This window comes from Poecile atricapillus, chromosome W (genome assembly GCF_030490865.1).
Source record: "Poecile atricapillus isolate bPoeAtr1 chromosome W, bPoeAtr1.hap1, whole genome shotgun sequence".
NCBI classification, from domain to species: Eukaryota; Metazoa; Chordata; class Aves; order Passeriformes; family Paridae; genus Poecile; species Poecile atricapillus.
The window spans coordinates 48403021-48418201 of record NC_081288.1 but is presented as its reverse complement, the minus strand read 5'-3'; the positions used below and the strand labels follow the sequence as shown (position 1 = coordinate 48418201).

Below are 15181 nucleotides of genomic sequence, written 5' to 3'. Positions count from 1 at the left end.
AAAGTTTTCTTAACTTTCATTCATGAGCCATAGGAGCGAACTGGCTGTCATGCAATGGCAAATAGTGTTTCCAGTAAGGTATGGATCCTTATATGTAGGTCAGTAATCTAACAAGAAAGTAAAAGATGATCTGTTTAATGTGCATTTATCCTGCTAATGTTCTGTTAATGTTCTGTCCAAGGGTAGGACTTGTTTTAGAAAGCTGGTAAAGATATCTCTGCAACAATGCCTAAACCCTGTAAGAGACCCCTATAATGAGGTGAATTGCTAACTATTCTGGAGCCAGTAAGCACATCTCAGCGGATGATTTATTATTCCTTTCTCTTTGTAGAATAGCAACATGTAAACAGATGTTTCCTCATACTTGTACATCATTCAACTTCACTCAACAAACTTTTTGTCTTGTTTTCTTCCATTAGAAGCATTCAAAATATTTATTTGTGTCTTTTCAACTGCATTATCCTGGTCTGACAAAAGCAGAATATCTTTTCTGTGGATATTTTTAAACACAAAACCTGATTTGATTTTTTTCCCCCCTATGGCTTCATTCATTAAGAACCTCTACTTTGATATTTAGGAATAAAAACTAAATATTAATGTGCCTCATAAATCACTAAAAAATAAGATTAATATACCGCTGTGCTTTCACAGTTTGTCATGCTGTGCTTGTTTTTATGCTGCTGAAATCTCTGCTGTTCAGTTTGTGTATTACCTCCTCGGTATGGTTTTTCTTCATTTAACATTTTCTGGAGAGATGTCACCAGTGGGCCTGTTCCAGCAGCACCTCAGGGCTGTCAGCACCAGCTGAAAGTACTTCTGTGCTTAGTGTTCAACAGCAAGCTGAGCAGTAAGCTGGGTCCTGCACTGCCCATCTACCATCCTGACATAGATAGGCCCTCTCTGGGATGAAAGAATAGCCAGTTCCCAGGCTCCTTTGGCCCATCTCCAAGACTGACAGCCAGGCACAGTTTGGCTGGGTTATTTTCTCATATAGGTGCTTCTTAAAAGGGAGCTGGATCATCGCAACACAAACCTCTTGACAATAGCAATTCTTATTTCTGTTTGCCAGAGCGAGTCATGAAAAGTTTGTAAGCCATAGATTAATATTTTATGTCTTAAAATATTTGTTTAAGAAATAGCCTTGTGACTTTAATAGACGTAAATGCCACACTGCTAGAAGTCAGCCATCTGGACTTTGTAATCTGGCAGGTAAACAAACGGACCAGGCTCTTTGACATCTCTCAGATTATTGCTGTTCATATGAGCATTAACATTTCCAAAGGTGTCTCTTTGCTTTGTCACATTTCAAAGGCTCCATTAATTTTGTTTTCGCATGCTTAAATATTTACTTTGACCTTTTGCCTCCTGGTATAATAACCTCCTGGCTTGTCAGACTGGCCAAATCAAAATGCAGTGATGTGTCCTGAATGGCCTTGTTTCTTGTATAAACATGCTGCATAAACATGCAGCTCTTGCAGAACAAAAGAGCGAGTCCTCCGCCGTACTGTAGCAAGTCTCTGTCCGTTTCAGATTATCTGTACAGGTAGGGGCTGTGCTGAGATATGCCAGCTGGTTTCCAGCCTCCATACTCTGTGCACTTCAGGATTATTCCTCCTGCTGCAAGTGGTACTCAAGTAAGACCAAGTAAGAGCAATACTGTGTTGTTTTCTGTTCTATGTACAGGTGCCGCTGTTGGAGTACCAACTCTGCTCCTGGTCCTAGTGGTGCCTGCTCTGGGTGTCCTTGCCTGCTCGGGATTCTGAATGTAGCTGGATTCACTTTGTCCTCCACCTAACACAAAGGACTCCCTATGAAGATGAGGACCACAATTCTTTTTGATTCCTGTGGCACCATCCTAAGCCAAATAAATTACACTTTAAAAAGAATTACCCTACCGATTTCCTATGAACTTTAATAGGACTGAGGCATCCAGGAACTCCTTCATGAAGTAAATCAACTTTTGAATGGCTAAGAAATATTTTTAACTTGTTCCAATATGCCTTATAAAACACTTATGCTGATCTGTGACAGTTGCATGATTCGGTCCAATGGGGCAAGTTACAGTGTTAAAACCCAATAACATAGGCTGTACAGTGAAAGTAAAATCACCATACGTAGGTGCTTTAACTTGAATAACAAATTGTGAAATATAATAGAGATTGAAATGTTGATTGTATGTGATAAATGTAAGAGTACTACGTCTGTCTGTACTATCCTATATGTTTCGTGTACTGCATATTTTTGAATAGCCCCGTCATCATTTAATGAGATTACTGGTTTTTAGAGAGACAGTCAAAGCAAAAACATTTCATTACTTAGAGCTATATTTCTTGAGGTTATTGGATAGAATTTGAAGGAATTTAAATAAAAGTCAGTGATAAGGATTTTTTTTTTTTTTTAATATATTCAGAACACCTGAGACATGGATAGCATGCTCAGCTTAAAGGAATTTACCTGTGCTTCACTGACCCGAGATTTATTATATTCTTTTCTTAAAAGAATTCTTTTATGGTAATTGTTGCTGGTTTTGGGAGTCAAATGTCAGCTTTCAGGGAAGCAGCGTAATGTACTGGTTTTGATTTAGTCTTATTCCTATTGTTATTATTAAGGTAGCAATATAACAGGAGTTTGGAGATGAAGTCCCTGCTAAGATCAGCCAGGTGGACCATGAAATGGTAGGAAACGTATGTTATTTTTTAAAATGAAAAGATTTAAAATATAAAGAAAGAAAAAGATATACAATAAATGGCAAAAGCAGAGTAGCACAGTAAAAAAAATTATTATATTTACATTTTTATGCTGCAGACACCAGGTGTTACCTTCCTGTATTGAAGGCGTACATTTGGGAGAACTATATGCTTTTTCAAGAACTTGATATTATTCTAATGTTCATAGTGTTGTAAATAAGAGTTTTAAAGTTCTGAGACCATTTCTCTTATTTGATAGAGTACTGGATGATCCAACTGTGTGTTAGTACGTGAAAGTCAGATCCCAACTGTTAGTCAAAGCTACATGTTTACTATGGCCTTTTCGAAATGGGAACTCTATTAGAGATAGAGAATGTTTTTGTTCTGACTGTGTCTAGAGTGTTTCAGTGCTGGGTTTCTTTGTTGGTTTGTTTGGGTTTTTTTAAGAAATGCACATTCCTTTCATTTTCCATGGTATGCTGGGAATTAGTTTGAGTGTGAATGATGAAGAAACACAGTGATGTTGAATCAGCTGGCTCAAGTAATAGTGCAATGTCTGATGCTTCAAGAATTATAAGCTTTGAATCATATTTTATTAGCACAACCTTGCTAGCTACTTAGAAATAGATTTTATCTTTTTAGAACTGATACTGTAGAGGTCCATAATAATATTTACATGAAGCAAGGATAGGTCTACTAATAATTTACACCCCTTTCTTTTATTTGTATAATTTTGTACTATATATTTACATGTAAAAGTGTAGAGTCTTCATTAATAAATATCAATAATATGGTTTTAGTTTAATTTTAACTATTTGTTACAAGATGAAATTTTTTTAAATAGGCAAAAGTGATAACTCCCCTATAGAGGAATGTCAGTGTCAAAACTACTGAGTTTCATAAATTGTATAAATTATTTGAAAGAGAAATGAGCTGTCTTCATACATAAGAAACTTATATGCTGTAAGCCTTCTGTACAAAAAAATGTGTTTAATTGTGTTTCATTTGGTTTTGTTCTTTTGCAGTATGACTCATTTTTATATAATATACAACCACAAGTACATCTTTTGCCAAATGCATGACTGCCTTTTACTTTTCTAGTACATGGTGTAAAAAACAAAACTGTTTCATTTTTGCATGGAAATGACCTGGGAAGGTAAGCCACTTCTCTTTTTTTAAATCAGCAACATGGATGAGGTAGGTGTCACATACTGATCAGATAGATGGAGACTTTTCTTCTTTCACATAATTGTGTAAATTTGACTGGGACCTTCAGCTTCAAATTGTTGTCAAGAAAAACTAACTAATGTATCATCTGCTTTAAAATGCAAGGTTCTTAATTAAAGTTTATATAGATAGACATATTTGTTGTTTCTTTATATTTCAGGAGAATTGATATTGCTATTATTTGATACTGATGAATATTGAACTGGTTTTTTAGTTACTTTTTATCTTTTCTTTTCAAATGAGTAGAACAGGACTGTGCTTTGTCCTTTTTATGAATGAAAAGTAAATGACAATTAAATAAATGTATTAATGTTACTCAAAGTATTATAACTGTCTTTTGAATTGGAGTTTTCTAATTTCATAACAGTGATGTGGTCATCTCTGATAGTAAAGGCGTGGATAGAATGAAGTCCTGTGTATCCCTGCCCTGCCTTCTTGTGTCTATTGCTGGAGTTCAAGAGCATTTCTGGATTATTTTCTTTGATTATAGGTGATACCGATAGAAAGATTTTCTTAAAATCAGTAGCAGAGAGCATTCTGAGAGCTTTTTTGCACTTTTGGAAGCAAGAGATAACTAAGGAGAGTATTTTCTCAGGCAATATTTTCTATTCCAGTAGATATATTTTGTGATTTAACCCCAGCCAACAACTAAGCTCCACACATCTGTTCACTCACTGCCTGATCATGAGTGGAGAGAAAAACAGAAGAGTAAAAGTGAGAAAGCTCATGGATTGAGATAAGGACAGTTTAATAGGAAAAGCAAAAGCATTGCACAGGTGCAAGGCAAAACAAAGGATTTTTCATCACTTCCCATGGGCAGGCAGGTGTTCAGCCATCTTTCCCTGCAAGGGAAGCAGGGATACATCACAGGTAGGATGATGGGGAAGACAAAAGACATCACTCCAGCTGTTACCCACTTCCTTCATCTTCCCCCAGCTCTATGTGCTGAGGATAGTGTCGTATGATCTGGGATATCCCTTTGGTCAGTTTGGGGTCAGCTGTCCCATCTGTCCCTTCCCACCTCCTTCTGCACCCTTCTACATTTCTTCCAGAGATGATCCATTTGTCCTTTTAACTTTTCTATGACTAATTCCTTTTGCTTTGCTTTTTAAAAATTCATTTTATTTCCAAAAACAGAAGAAAGGAGACAATGCACAAAAGTCCTCATGAATGGAAAATTAAAAATGGTGTTCACATCTCAAGGAGAAGGCTTTTTTTTTCTTTCATCTTTTACCTTAACGCCGATTAACCAAGTCTAAGGATCATGAAAAGACACATGAAAAGTACCTTCTTCACCTTAGTGGGTCTTGACTCTGGTTTATTTGGTTGAATAAATGAATGACACTGGAGATTATGCCAGTTTTTTATTCTCAAAAACACTTAAAAAGCTCGTGATTTAGGTGGTAACTTCAACAGGCCCAGTGAGTGCTGATCATTTGATTCTTCTGGTCTATATTTGACAAATCTAACTGTGTCTTTAACACCTGATGCTTTTGGTCTTTTACTGTGTTGTCACAGCCACCAACTGCTTCACAAAAAGGTATGACATAATTTCTTTCTCAAAGCAGGCAGCAGACATGACAATATGTAATGCAATCTGCTGGCAAAAAGGCAAATCCAAACAGAGAATATAAAGCTACTGACTGGGCATCATCCCCTCCTCATGGCTGTCATGGTGCAGCTATTTACCTGTGTCACCTTTGTCCTTCAGTTAGTTGACACCTGCAGAAATCAGCACATAGAGAAGTGTTCCCATTGCATTGAGACAGTCCAGCTCAGGCAAGCTTAGAAGGTGTTTGGTGGCATGCAGCTCCAAGTGGGCACATGCCACCGTGGTGAATGGCACCAGGGGTCATTACCTGACTGCAGCCTGGTCTTAAATCCTTCAGGAAATACCCAGATGGTGTGGCCCCAGGGCAGTGGAGAGCACACAGGCAAGGAGAGCTGCTGTCCTTAGAGCACAAAGCCTCTGGCCAGGCATGTGCCCTGCCTCAGAAACTGTACATCCAGCACAAGCCACTGAATTCTCTAAATTGGAGGAGAGAAGCCAATATCTTGCAGCATAAAGGTCCTTATGATGTGAACTGGCAGGATTTCAACATCCAGTGAGCCCTGACGTGAAAAACCTTTAGGAGTGCACAGCAACTTGGACCCACATGCCAATATCTATTCTAGCTGCACATTGATGTTCATTTCTGATTCTCACAGGAGGAAACACATTAAAAAATATCAAATTCCAGAGGCTCTAAATTCAGAGAATCCATCCCATCCAGGCAGATCTCTATGAATGGCTGCCCTGCAGTTGGTAGCACTCATGGGACATGAGTGGTAGATGAATTGGACTGGTGGAACCAAATGGCGTTTCCAAGCTGCTCAAATCTTGTAGTACCCACACCAGTCATTAGGCACTGTTCATGGCCAGTGCTTCTACCAGGACTGATTTTCAGATGGTACAGCCCTGAGCCATGCCAGAGGCCTTGGCAACCACTTGGCAGTGAAGGAGTCTATGTCCTAGGGCTGGCACTACCAGCTTCATGTTGGATTTCTTAGTTTTCAGTTTAAAATCTTCAGGGTTACTGTAGGTTCCACAAAAACTCAGTCCATACTACTATTTTATCTGCAATCCAAAAGGGAGTGGAGACATATGCAGGGCTTTAGGGAAAGACCCTGGGCTTTTGCTGACCCACCTTTCATGCTTCAACATAAAACTGCTATTATCTGTCTTGTGAGTCTCTGACAAGCCAATAATATTCATTAAATCTATGTTGTTTTCTCAGCCCAGAAGGTTTTTAGCTATAGGTACTGAGAAATAAGCATCTGTCAGATCTCTGTGACAGGACTGAAGCAGTTAATTATGGATCCTTATTTAACTGTACTCTGACAGAATAATGCATATCAGACTCCCTATGGATCTACCTGCAGCTCAAAGAGCTGCTGAAAATCAGTCACTTCTCCACATGCTCCTCTGAGCCTGCTCTGGCAGAGCACCAAAGTACCACTGCAGGGCTCTGGCACATGTGCCAAAGCCAAGATGATGTCTCCTCTGGCATCAAATCACAAGAGCCTTCATCCAGCTTCAGTACCTGATTTATCCCTACTAAAAATCTTGTGATGGAATGATACAAAAAGGTCTTCAGGGGGCCTTGTGTATTTATATATGTGAGCCTTGTGCAAGTAGGTTAAAGCATGCACTGGGATTGTAACATAATCTGAAAAAAATTAATACCTCAAGCAAAACAAGCTCAAAACAACAGAGAAAAGCTCTGCAGTTTTTTGTGTCAGCTTTGATACAGACAGGTTAAACTATTTGCTCCAAGAGTCAAAAAAGTGCGCACAGAATAACTGCTGAGTTTTGCACAGCAAAGGTTTCTATCACCAACCTACAGACTTCTGTGATGCTGCAGAGGTGATGACTTAGACAGCAGTGCAGGAGAAGAGGGTAAAACAACTCTATGTAAGTAAGGGAGGAATCAATCATTCAAACACTCAAGACTGAGTGCCAAATGCGCTAATAAAAATGACCTAGAAAATGGCATTAATTTTCACTGTTAGTAACTGTGTGTTGGCATACAACAAGAGAACCAGCCCCTTTGGGGTTTATTGATTCCAGGAGGTAGGAAAACAGGATTTTTCTTATATAGAAACAGCATAATCACAGGCTTGGTCTTTTTCTAGTCAGTGCTGAGCAAGCTTGAAGCCTTCACTCTGTCAGGAACACAGGGAGCATGAACTTTTAGAACCCAGTTTATTTCCCTACTTGGCATCTTTCAGGATGTCCTTGCTACAATTTGATAACCTGGTGGCTTCTGGCCAGTGCTGCTCTCCCAGCATTCAGCCTTTCAGCAAACTTAAACAAAAATGGATATTTCCATGCTCAAAATACTTAGCCCTCCCTCCCCATTCTCTCTCCCCCCTTTTCCTCCTTTGCCTTCCCCTTTTCCCTTCCTCTCTTCCTTCTCTCAAAAGAAAAACTGAATAGGAACTTGAACACTGGTAATAAAAAGCCATCAGTAGGGAATATTACCACTAGTTAAGCTCTGAGACAAGGAAGAATCCCTTAATGACTATCCAGGTGTCCAAGAGATTTTGCAAGCACTCAATTTCACAGATAGTTCTGGTACAGCAAAGGTAAGCCAGCAGAGGTAGGTAAAACTTGCTAAGCTCTGAATCAGATTTGGAGGATCAAGGATATATTCCAGTGATTTATTGACATCAGTGTCATGGACATCTTAAAGAACTTGAAGCTGTGTGCTCTGGAAATGAAACAAAAACATGTGTTAGGCATTACCCAATGACCAACATGCAATTTCTAATCTAGTTTCACAACGAACGTGATATTTGGATGCCAGCACTTATTCTAACATACAGCACAGCAGAATGGGGGATATACCTGAGTTTGGCTTTGTGTTGAATGACAAGGTGTTTTGATCAAGAAAGGATTTACATGCCATGGACAACTTGCTCCAGCCTATCTCAGGTATCTCCATGACCAGTGCTGTGTCTGGGGAGCCAGACAGGCTGCAGTGAATCATTTAACCCTGAGACAGGCTGATCACCCTCACCTCTGCTTGTGGAGAGCTCACCTCAGCTGTGCTCAGTGCTGAACTGAGGTGGGAACACCTGCGTGGCTGGCTACCTCCTAGGGCTATAAAGGATGCTGAGGGAGATCATGTGCCCTAAGGAAGCCAACCAACAACCAACCTATATGTTTTGGGTTGTTTTTTTTTTTTTGCTTCAGGATCTTGAAATGCTGGAAAACTTAGATTATCAGAGAAATACTTGAACCTTATTATACCAAAAGTAAAATCCTGTGGGACAGCTGTTCAAGAGAAATTGAGTTTTTACCATCCTAGCACAGATGAAACTCAGGGCAACTGACGTTAAAGAGTTGCTACTGTGAAATACACCACTGGTGAAATAACAAACCGAGAAGTAAAAGGATTATTTCTAATGATTGCATTAAAAAAGCAAAGTCTTGTTGACACTTAGTTTCTCAAAAATTAATGAACTAGAACCTACTGTGAGAATTATTGCATATAAACTGCGATAATATTGATATTATGCCAAAAGCTGTAATGTCTACTGAGAATTAGTATATAAAATCAAACTCCAGGGAAGTTCAGCTCCATTTCTGACCTTTAAAAATGCAAGAAAACACAGGATGAAAAGAACCTCATGAGAAAGAACATTTGTAAAAATACAATGGGAGATCTCACATCTAGTAGATCCTTTTCTAAAATTATTTTAATCTTTTCTTTTTTCATGTTTATTTGTAGGAAGTGGCGGTTTCTTTTCTGATTTCCATATTCCTGATTTACTAAATATTAGTTTTTCACTGGCCTAGTGTTCTCTGATGACTTGTTGGGGTGAATATGAAAAAATAAATTACATCTTGCAGCTCTTCATCCCATGAGAGATACTGACAGGACCTTAAAGTTAATTGTATATCCAAATCACTGAAGGAACAGTGTAAAGGGATTAAATAGTAGCTATACCAAATATATAATCACCTTGCTTCTCCCTGGTATAACTGCAAGCAAAATCTAGATAAAGCAAATGTACACTTCATTAAGGACATGTGAAAAAGCATTATATGTTTTTATGACAATACCCATTTAAAATACCTTTGATTGTTTTTTACTTCATTTGTCTCATGACAGGAAGCCTCCATTATTTTCCTTCACAAAATATGTGGTCAACCAGAAGTGAAAAGTAACTCGCTTTAAAGAAAAAGGAAAATAAATATGTAGAAAGAAGATGTTAAAAAATTCCTTCAGTTATAGATTGCAATGTTTCTGTCCATTAAGCATCAAAAAGTAATTTTCTATAATGGATGTATTAAAATTAACTCTCATTACAAGCTGATGACTGCCAGATGTTAATAAACTATTTTTAAATGCATATCATTAGGTATAATAATGTCAGAGTTCACAAAGTGTTTTGTGCTTATATGCTATATTTTGGCTATATACTCTTTAAACAATAAAACAGGATCATAGAATGACTTGGGTTGGAAGTGACCTTAAAGATCATCTACTTCCAACCCCTCTTCACAGCAGAGACGTTCCACTAGAACAGGTGGCTCAGGGCCATAAGAAAACAGTTGATTTTTACCAGTTAAATAAGAGGAAAAACCTTCACTTTGGCCCAGGGCAGTGTCAGCACTGTCATGGGAGCCTTTCCACCACATTTTGTGACCAGTGTTCCACCTACAGGTAGACTAATTTCTTGGCTAAGCCTCCTTATTTGACTATTTATTTGATCAGTGCCTGTATGCTGGATCAACTGTCAAAAAAAATAAACTTTTATGATTAGGCTGAAGGGGAAAAGAGTTAACTCACACATTTTCTACTCTAGTCATCACATTATCCATTAAAATAAACCTTCCCAGAAGGACAACACAAGACCTGATCCTGCCTGAAGGCATGTATGGCAGTAATGACAGCAGACTGTTTCTGGAGGATGCATACAGCAGAAGTATAAAACAATTGCTTTCCTCTCTAAAATATTTATTTTCTAAATGTTGTGCTATTATTATGAATCTCCTGTCCTTTTTTTTTTGTTTTGTTTGTTATTATAATGTCCCAATCTGTTCACCCCAAGCACCTTCTGAGTAACTTTAAAAGTCACAAAGGAGTTCCTAAATTTTCATTTTTGCCATGCTGCACTCCTTGACAACATGGAGGCACAGGAGAAACCTTGAACCTAACTTCTCTCCTGTAACATGTATCAGGGGAGGGCATTTGTCAAACCCTGGTCTATTTAACAATGAACTCAGTAAAGCTGTCTTTCATTCCAGCTTAATTGGGTCTACCCAAGAGCCAGGGGAGTTGTGATCCCAGCTGACATCTCACAGAGCCTCACCTGCAAGGCTGGGGAAGCCTTTGCCCTCCTGGCCACAGCTGAGATTTGTTGTGTAGTTCTTCTGTACCTCCCTGGGTACACTTCAGAAGGAAGGGAGAAGCTACAACTGCACAACAGGGAACAAACCGTGACTGAAGCATCAAGTTGCTATTGTTACTGAGTGAGGATGGGGTTAGTTTGACATTTGTCCACAAAATGACAGGCAAAGCTTTCCTGGGAAAGGTCTTCATCCCCTGTGCTGGGAACTCATCCTTGTGGGCAGCAGCAGCAGCAAACAGGCTTTCTCCATTGGGCTGTGCCAGTAAGAGGGACAAAAAGAGAGCTCTGTGTTTTCAGCAGGAGAAGAAATAACCACTAGAGCCTGCTTTTTCCTCCACTGAAGCTTCTACCCCCACAATACATGCACATCCTGCACATCCACAGGTACACTGACCTCAGGGAATGGCTTTCACCAGCTTGAAATCTCCTTACCTTGGCAGCTCAGTGCCTTCATTTCTCAGAGATCTTCGATTTTCTCATGTGTGGTTAATGAAATTTAGCAGCTACACATTCTTATGGAAACTATAAAAGCACATATGGAAAATCTAATTTTCTATATAATTTTGATTGGTTTTCAGTATCTTAAAAAAGCTGACAAAGTGAGCTTTTAGCTGAAATAATTTCTTAAACCACTCAATTAATTTCAGTGCTGTATTTACTGTTTATTCCTTTCCTCCATGTAAAATTTCTCCCATTCTTTCTTTGGATCAAGTACAACTGGCTGAGCTTAGAAGGTATGCTAAAGACCTGAACAACATGACTGGCTTGTTTAAATCCAGTCCTCAAAGCCTAAAACTCTTGAGTTGAAAAACATCATTCTTTTTTCCAAAGGAATATGGAAAAGTACAGCAAAATATGGAAGTAGTTCTCTATGGCTGTCCCCTTTGCACAGCACCCTGGGGTTTACTCAGAGCTGCTCAGATTTCCAGGTCCTGGAAAGGTGGGCAGGAGCCTCTGAGCAACAGCTCTGGCCAGTGAATGCCAAGATGCCTCACACACCACCCTCAGACATTTCCTCCTGGAAATGGCAGGAATGCATGATTTTTCCTCTCACTGAGTTGGTCAATGTCCCCCTCAGTCTGTCACAAGCGCAAATATGTCTGATGGATTTTTCTATTTTTAATTGCTCCGAGTTTCAGATCAGACCTCCAACTTCCCTGGGGACCCAGCAGGAGTCATTTCACAACAACATTGCCGTTGTTGTGAGGACTTGCAGCAGTGATGAGCACCAGCTTTCCCCCTTGGAAGTCAGCAGCACAAAGAGAAAGGGAAGGGGAGGGCAAGGAATGCTGACAGCAAAGAGGAGACAGTGAGTTAAGAGACACAGCCTTCAGGCACTGCTGGGCTGCTGTGGGCAGGCTGACACTGCCCAGACACAGCTGCTCTTCTCCTGTGAGGCACAGAGGGAGCACTGCCCTGGCCCAGGCTAGCGCCTCTGTCCTCTGTCCTTCCTTTAACGTCCCCTGTACGGAGATCACCTGCTACCTAATGGAATGTGCAGGGGTCCAGATATGGGATGGATGGGAAAAAGCCTTCCCAGATGAGAAAAGACTTCTAGCAGCCAAAATCCTTGGAAAAGGAGTGCTTTCCCCAGCCAAAATTGCTTGCTTCTCTCCAGCTAGGCAGGCATATCCTCTGTGCCTCCACGCAGGGTCCCATGAGCTGAAAGCCAGTTTTCCAGCCATGACACAGTGGGGACCCATGAGTTTGAAATTGAATGAGGCCTCAAAGTGGCTCATTAACTTGTAGGATGATGTCAGCAAAGCCTGTTTGCCTACTGAGAGAAATCAGACACCTACCAACTAAAGGAACAGCTAAGCAATGCTTTTTTGAAGATAGCAGTGGCGCCTAACTGGTGGAATCAGGCACCTTCATACCTTTGAGGTACTTGGCCAAGGAGATTAAGTGACTTGCCCACGGTCACACAGGAAATCTATGGCAGGGCCAAGAACTGATCCAACTTTCAAATTACTTAACCACAAGATTATCATTCTTCCATGTATTAAATTATTAATTCTGATGCTTGTCAGGAGGCCTGAGGCATAGGACGGGTGCTTATTAATTGGAGCCAGACACATAAACATGCACATTGATTTATGTATTCATATATTTAAAACTGGATGAAAGAACTATCTGGTATCTCATTTTGGATCTTTCTTTAGTTGCTCACCTCCTGGTTTACATAGAGTTGAGGATGCACTGGAAAACAACCAGTTTCCTCCCATATACGGAGCACTTGCTTATGGGCCTATACATGCCATAGGACTCATTAGAAGTCAGGAAGTTTGGCTTTACCATGGATCATCCCAGTCCGTCTTTCAGATTTAGACGTTGCTGTCACACATTCCTGGCCAGGGCTTGTTTCTCCATTAAGTCAATGTGGCAACAGTCTATTTTCTCTAGTCTGGGTTTAGTTCAAGTGCTTGTAATACCTGCAGTTCTTTCACTATGTTTTATTCCCTTAAGAAACTAAAATAGAAAATATCCAATGAAGATGGAGAACAGTGACACTGACAAGGCTTATGCACTGAACTGGGATGCCTACATAGAGAAATAAATCTCTCTCTCCTCCTTCAGAGTCAGGGGATGAAGGTAACACCTCTGGGGGTGACTCAGAGAGGAGCCTTGGATATGGGCTCTGACTTGCCCGCTGGGGGAGACACTCTGTCTGCACTGACTATCAAGGGAGGCAAGGGAGGCAAGGCTGGAAAATACAGGCATTTAGGCATTCAAATATATATATGTTTTTAATACATTCCTCACACCCTGCACACCTCCTACTTATGCTTGAGGTACAGTGCTGAGGACTGTGGAAATACTGGATTTCCATTAGATGTTGTACTCTGAGCTGATACACAGATAGAGGGGGATAAGCCAACAAGATTAAATTTCCCTGTAATTATGTTCTTGTGAACAGCTCTGGTCTCAAGAAAAAGAGGACAGTCAAGGCCTTTGTAGCATCTATCCAGAGCCTCTCCCACTGACTCCCAGCAAGAGAACAGAACACCAGCCGCATGCGGGGCAGGGAAGGGTGGTGGCAGTGGGAGCATTCCTGAGGCAGAAAGTTTAAAGAAAAGCAAAGCTCAGGCGTATGAGACCAGAGCTAAACTTATAGCTTAGACTACAGGACTGTAAACCTCTGCCAGCAGCAGTTCACTATGTCACAGTCCTCTCCACAGCACACCCTAACAAGCAACCAGGTATGTGGTCTCTAGGTAACGTCAGTCACTGATCTTAAAATATCCAGAGGCAACATATTTTGGGGTTAAGTTGTATTTTCATCAGATTATAGTAATCAGATAGGTAGGTTTGGTAAACCAGGTTAATGGCTTTTAACTTATGTAACTTGGTAACAAGCTATATATCTTGGTATTTGTCGTTAGTGTTTTACAATGATATGTGAGCATTTCATGTGGAATGGATTGAAACCTGCAACAGTTCAGTAATGCAAGGAATTAGAATTATTATTCCTCATAGATAAGGCCCTGGAAGACTTAAATAAAAGCATGAGAATTATTTCTAAAAGGTGGAGATTATACATTGTTTTCCCTTACATAGAAGGATAAGAAAAAGTACCTCATATACACACAGCATAGACTGTCTCTTCCTTGTGCAGCTGGCCAACAAAACGCAACAGGCTTGTGTTTCAGCATCTGGGCTATTTGAATAACACTGTGTACTTTAGCATGGCAAACACAAGCATGATATGCAGAAGGAATGAGCAATCAGTAGATACACTGACAAGTAGCATCAAACAATGACTGAGGAAAATGCGTTTAATCAGCTTTCACATTCAAAGATGGAGTAATCTTGCCTTTTTTGTGTCTGTCTCTCTTATTGGAGTTTGTATTAAATACAGCCACAATCAGACAATAATTCTCTTGATCTCAGTAGAATTTATTGGGTACTTGGTCCTTCTGAAATTCAAGCTACTTACCCAGCATCCTAACTTTTGATTTCTCTTCCAGACATATCTTCACCTGACTGTTCTGTGGTACTGGTGGGTATTTTCAGATATCAGGTTTGCATCTACATGCCAAATCTTGATTTTGGGTATCTGTTCAGATACTTTTGGGAGCTAGGTAACTACTCTACAACCATCACTTTTGCAGAAGTTTCTAAGGAAGATCTTTGGAAAAGTGAGAAGGGAAAGTGCTTGGATTTGGGAACTATTTCAAAGGTGAGAAGCACAGCTGTCAGAGAAAAACCTGGAGATTAGTTTTGGGAAAAAAAATGTTCATAAGATCCAGGATGGAGAGAAGGACTAGTCTGTGGCACTGGTCTAGGATTTAGCAGTATAACTGAGACAAGAGGAAGTTAAAGTAGTGGAAAAGCAGAAAATGGCTGTCAGAAAAGGACATGGT

At 39.9% G+C, this 15181-nt stretch overlaps 1 protein-coding gene across 1 annotated transcript in view; it reads left to right on the top strand.

Annotated features, from left to right (window-relative positions):
- The window catches only part of LOC131592285 (contactin-1-like), a 150023-nt gene extending 145785 nt beyond the window's left edge, over positions 1-4238 (top strand). The window contains exon 23 of the mRNA XM_058863696.1: positions 1684-4238. Within this exon, the coding sequence (XP_058719679.1) occupies positions 1684-1763 (80 nt within the window). The 3' untranslated portion in view covers positions 1764-4238. The remainder of the gene's footprint in view (positions 1-1683) is intronic.
- Positions 4239-15181: the final 10943 nt, after the last annotated feature.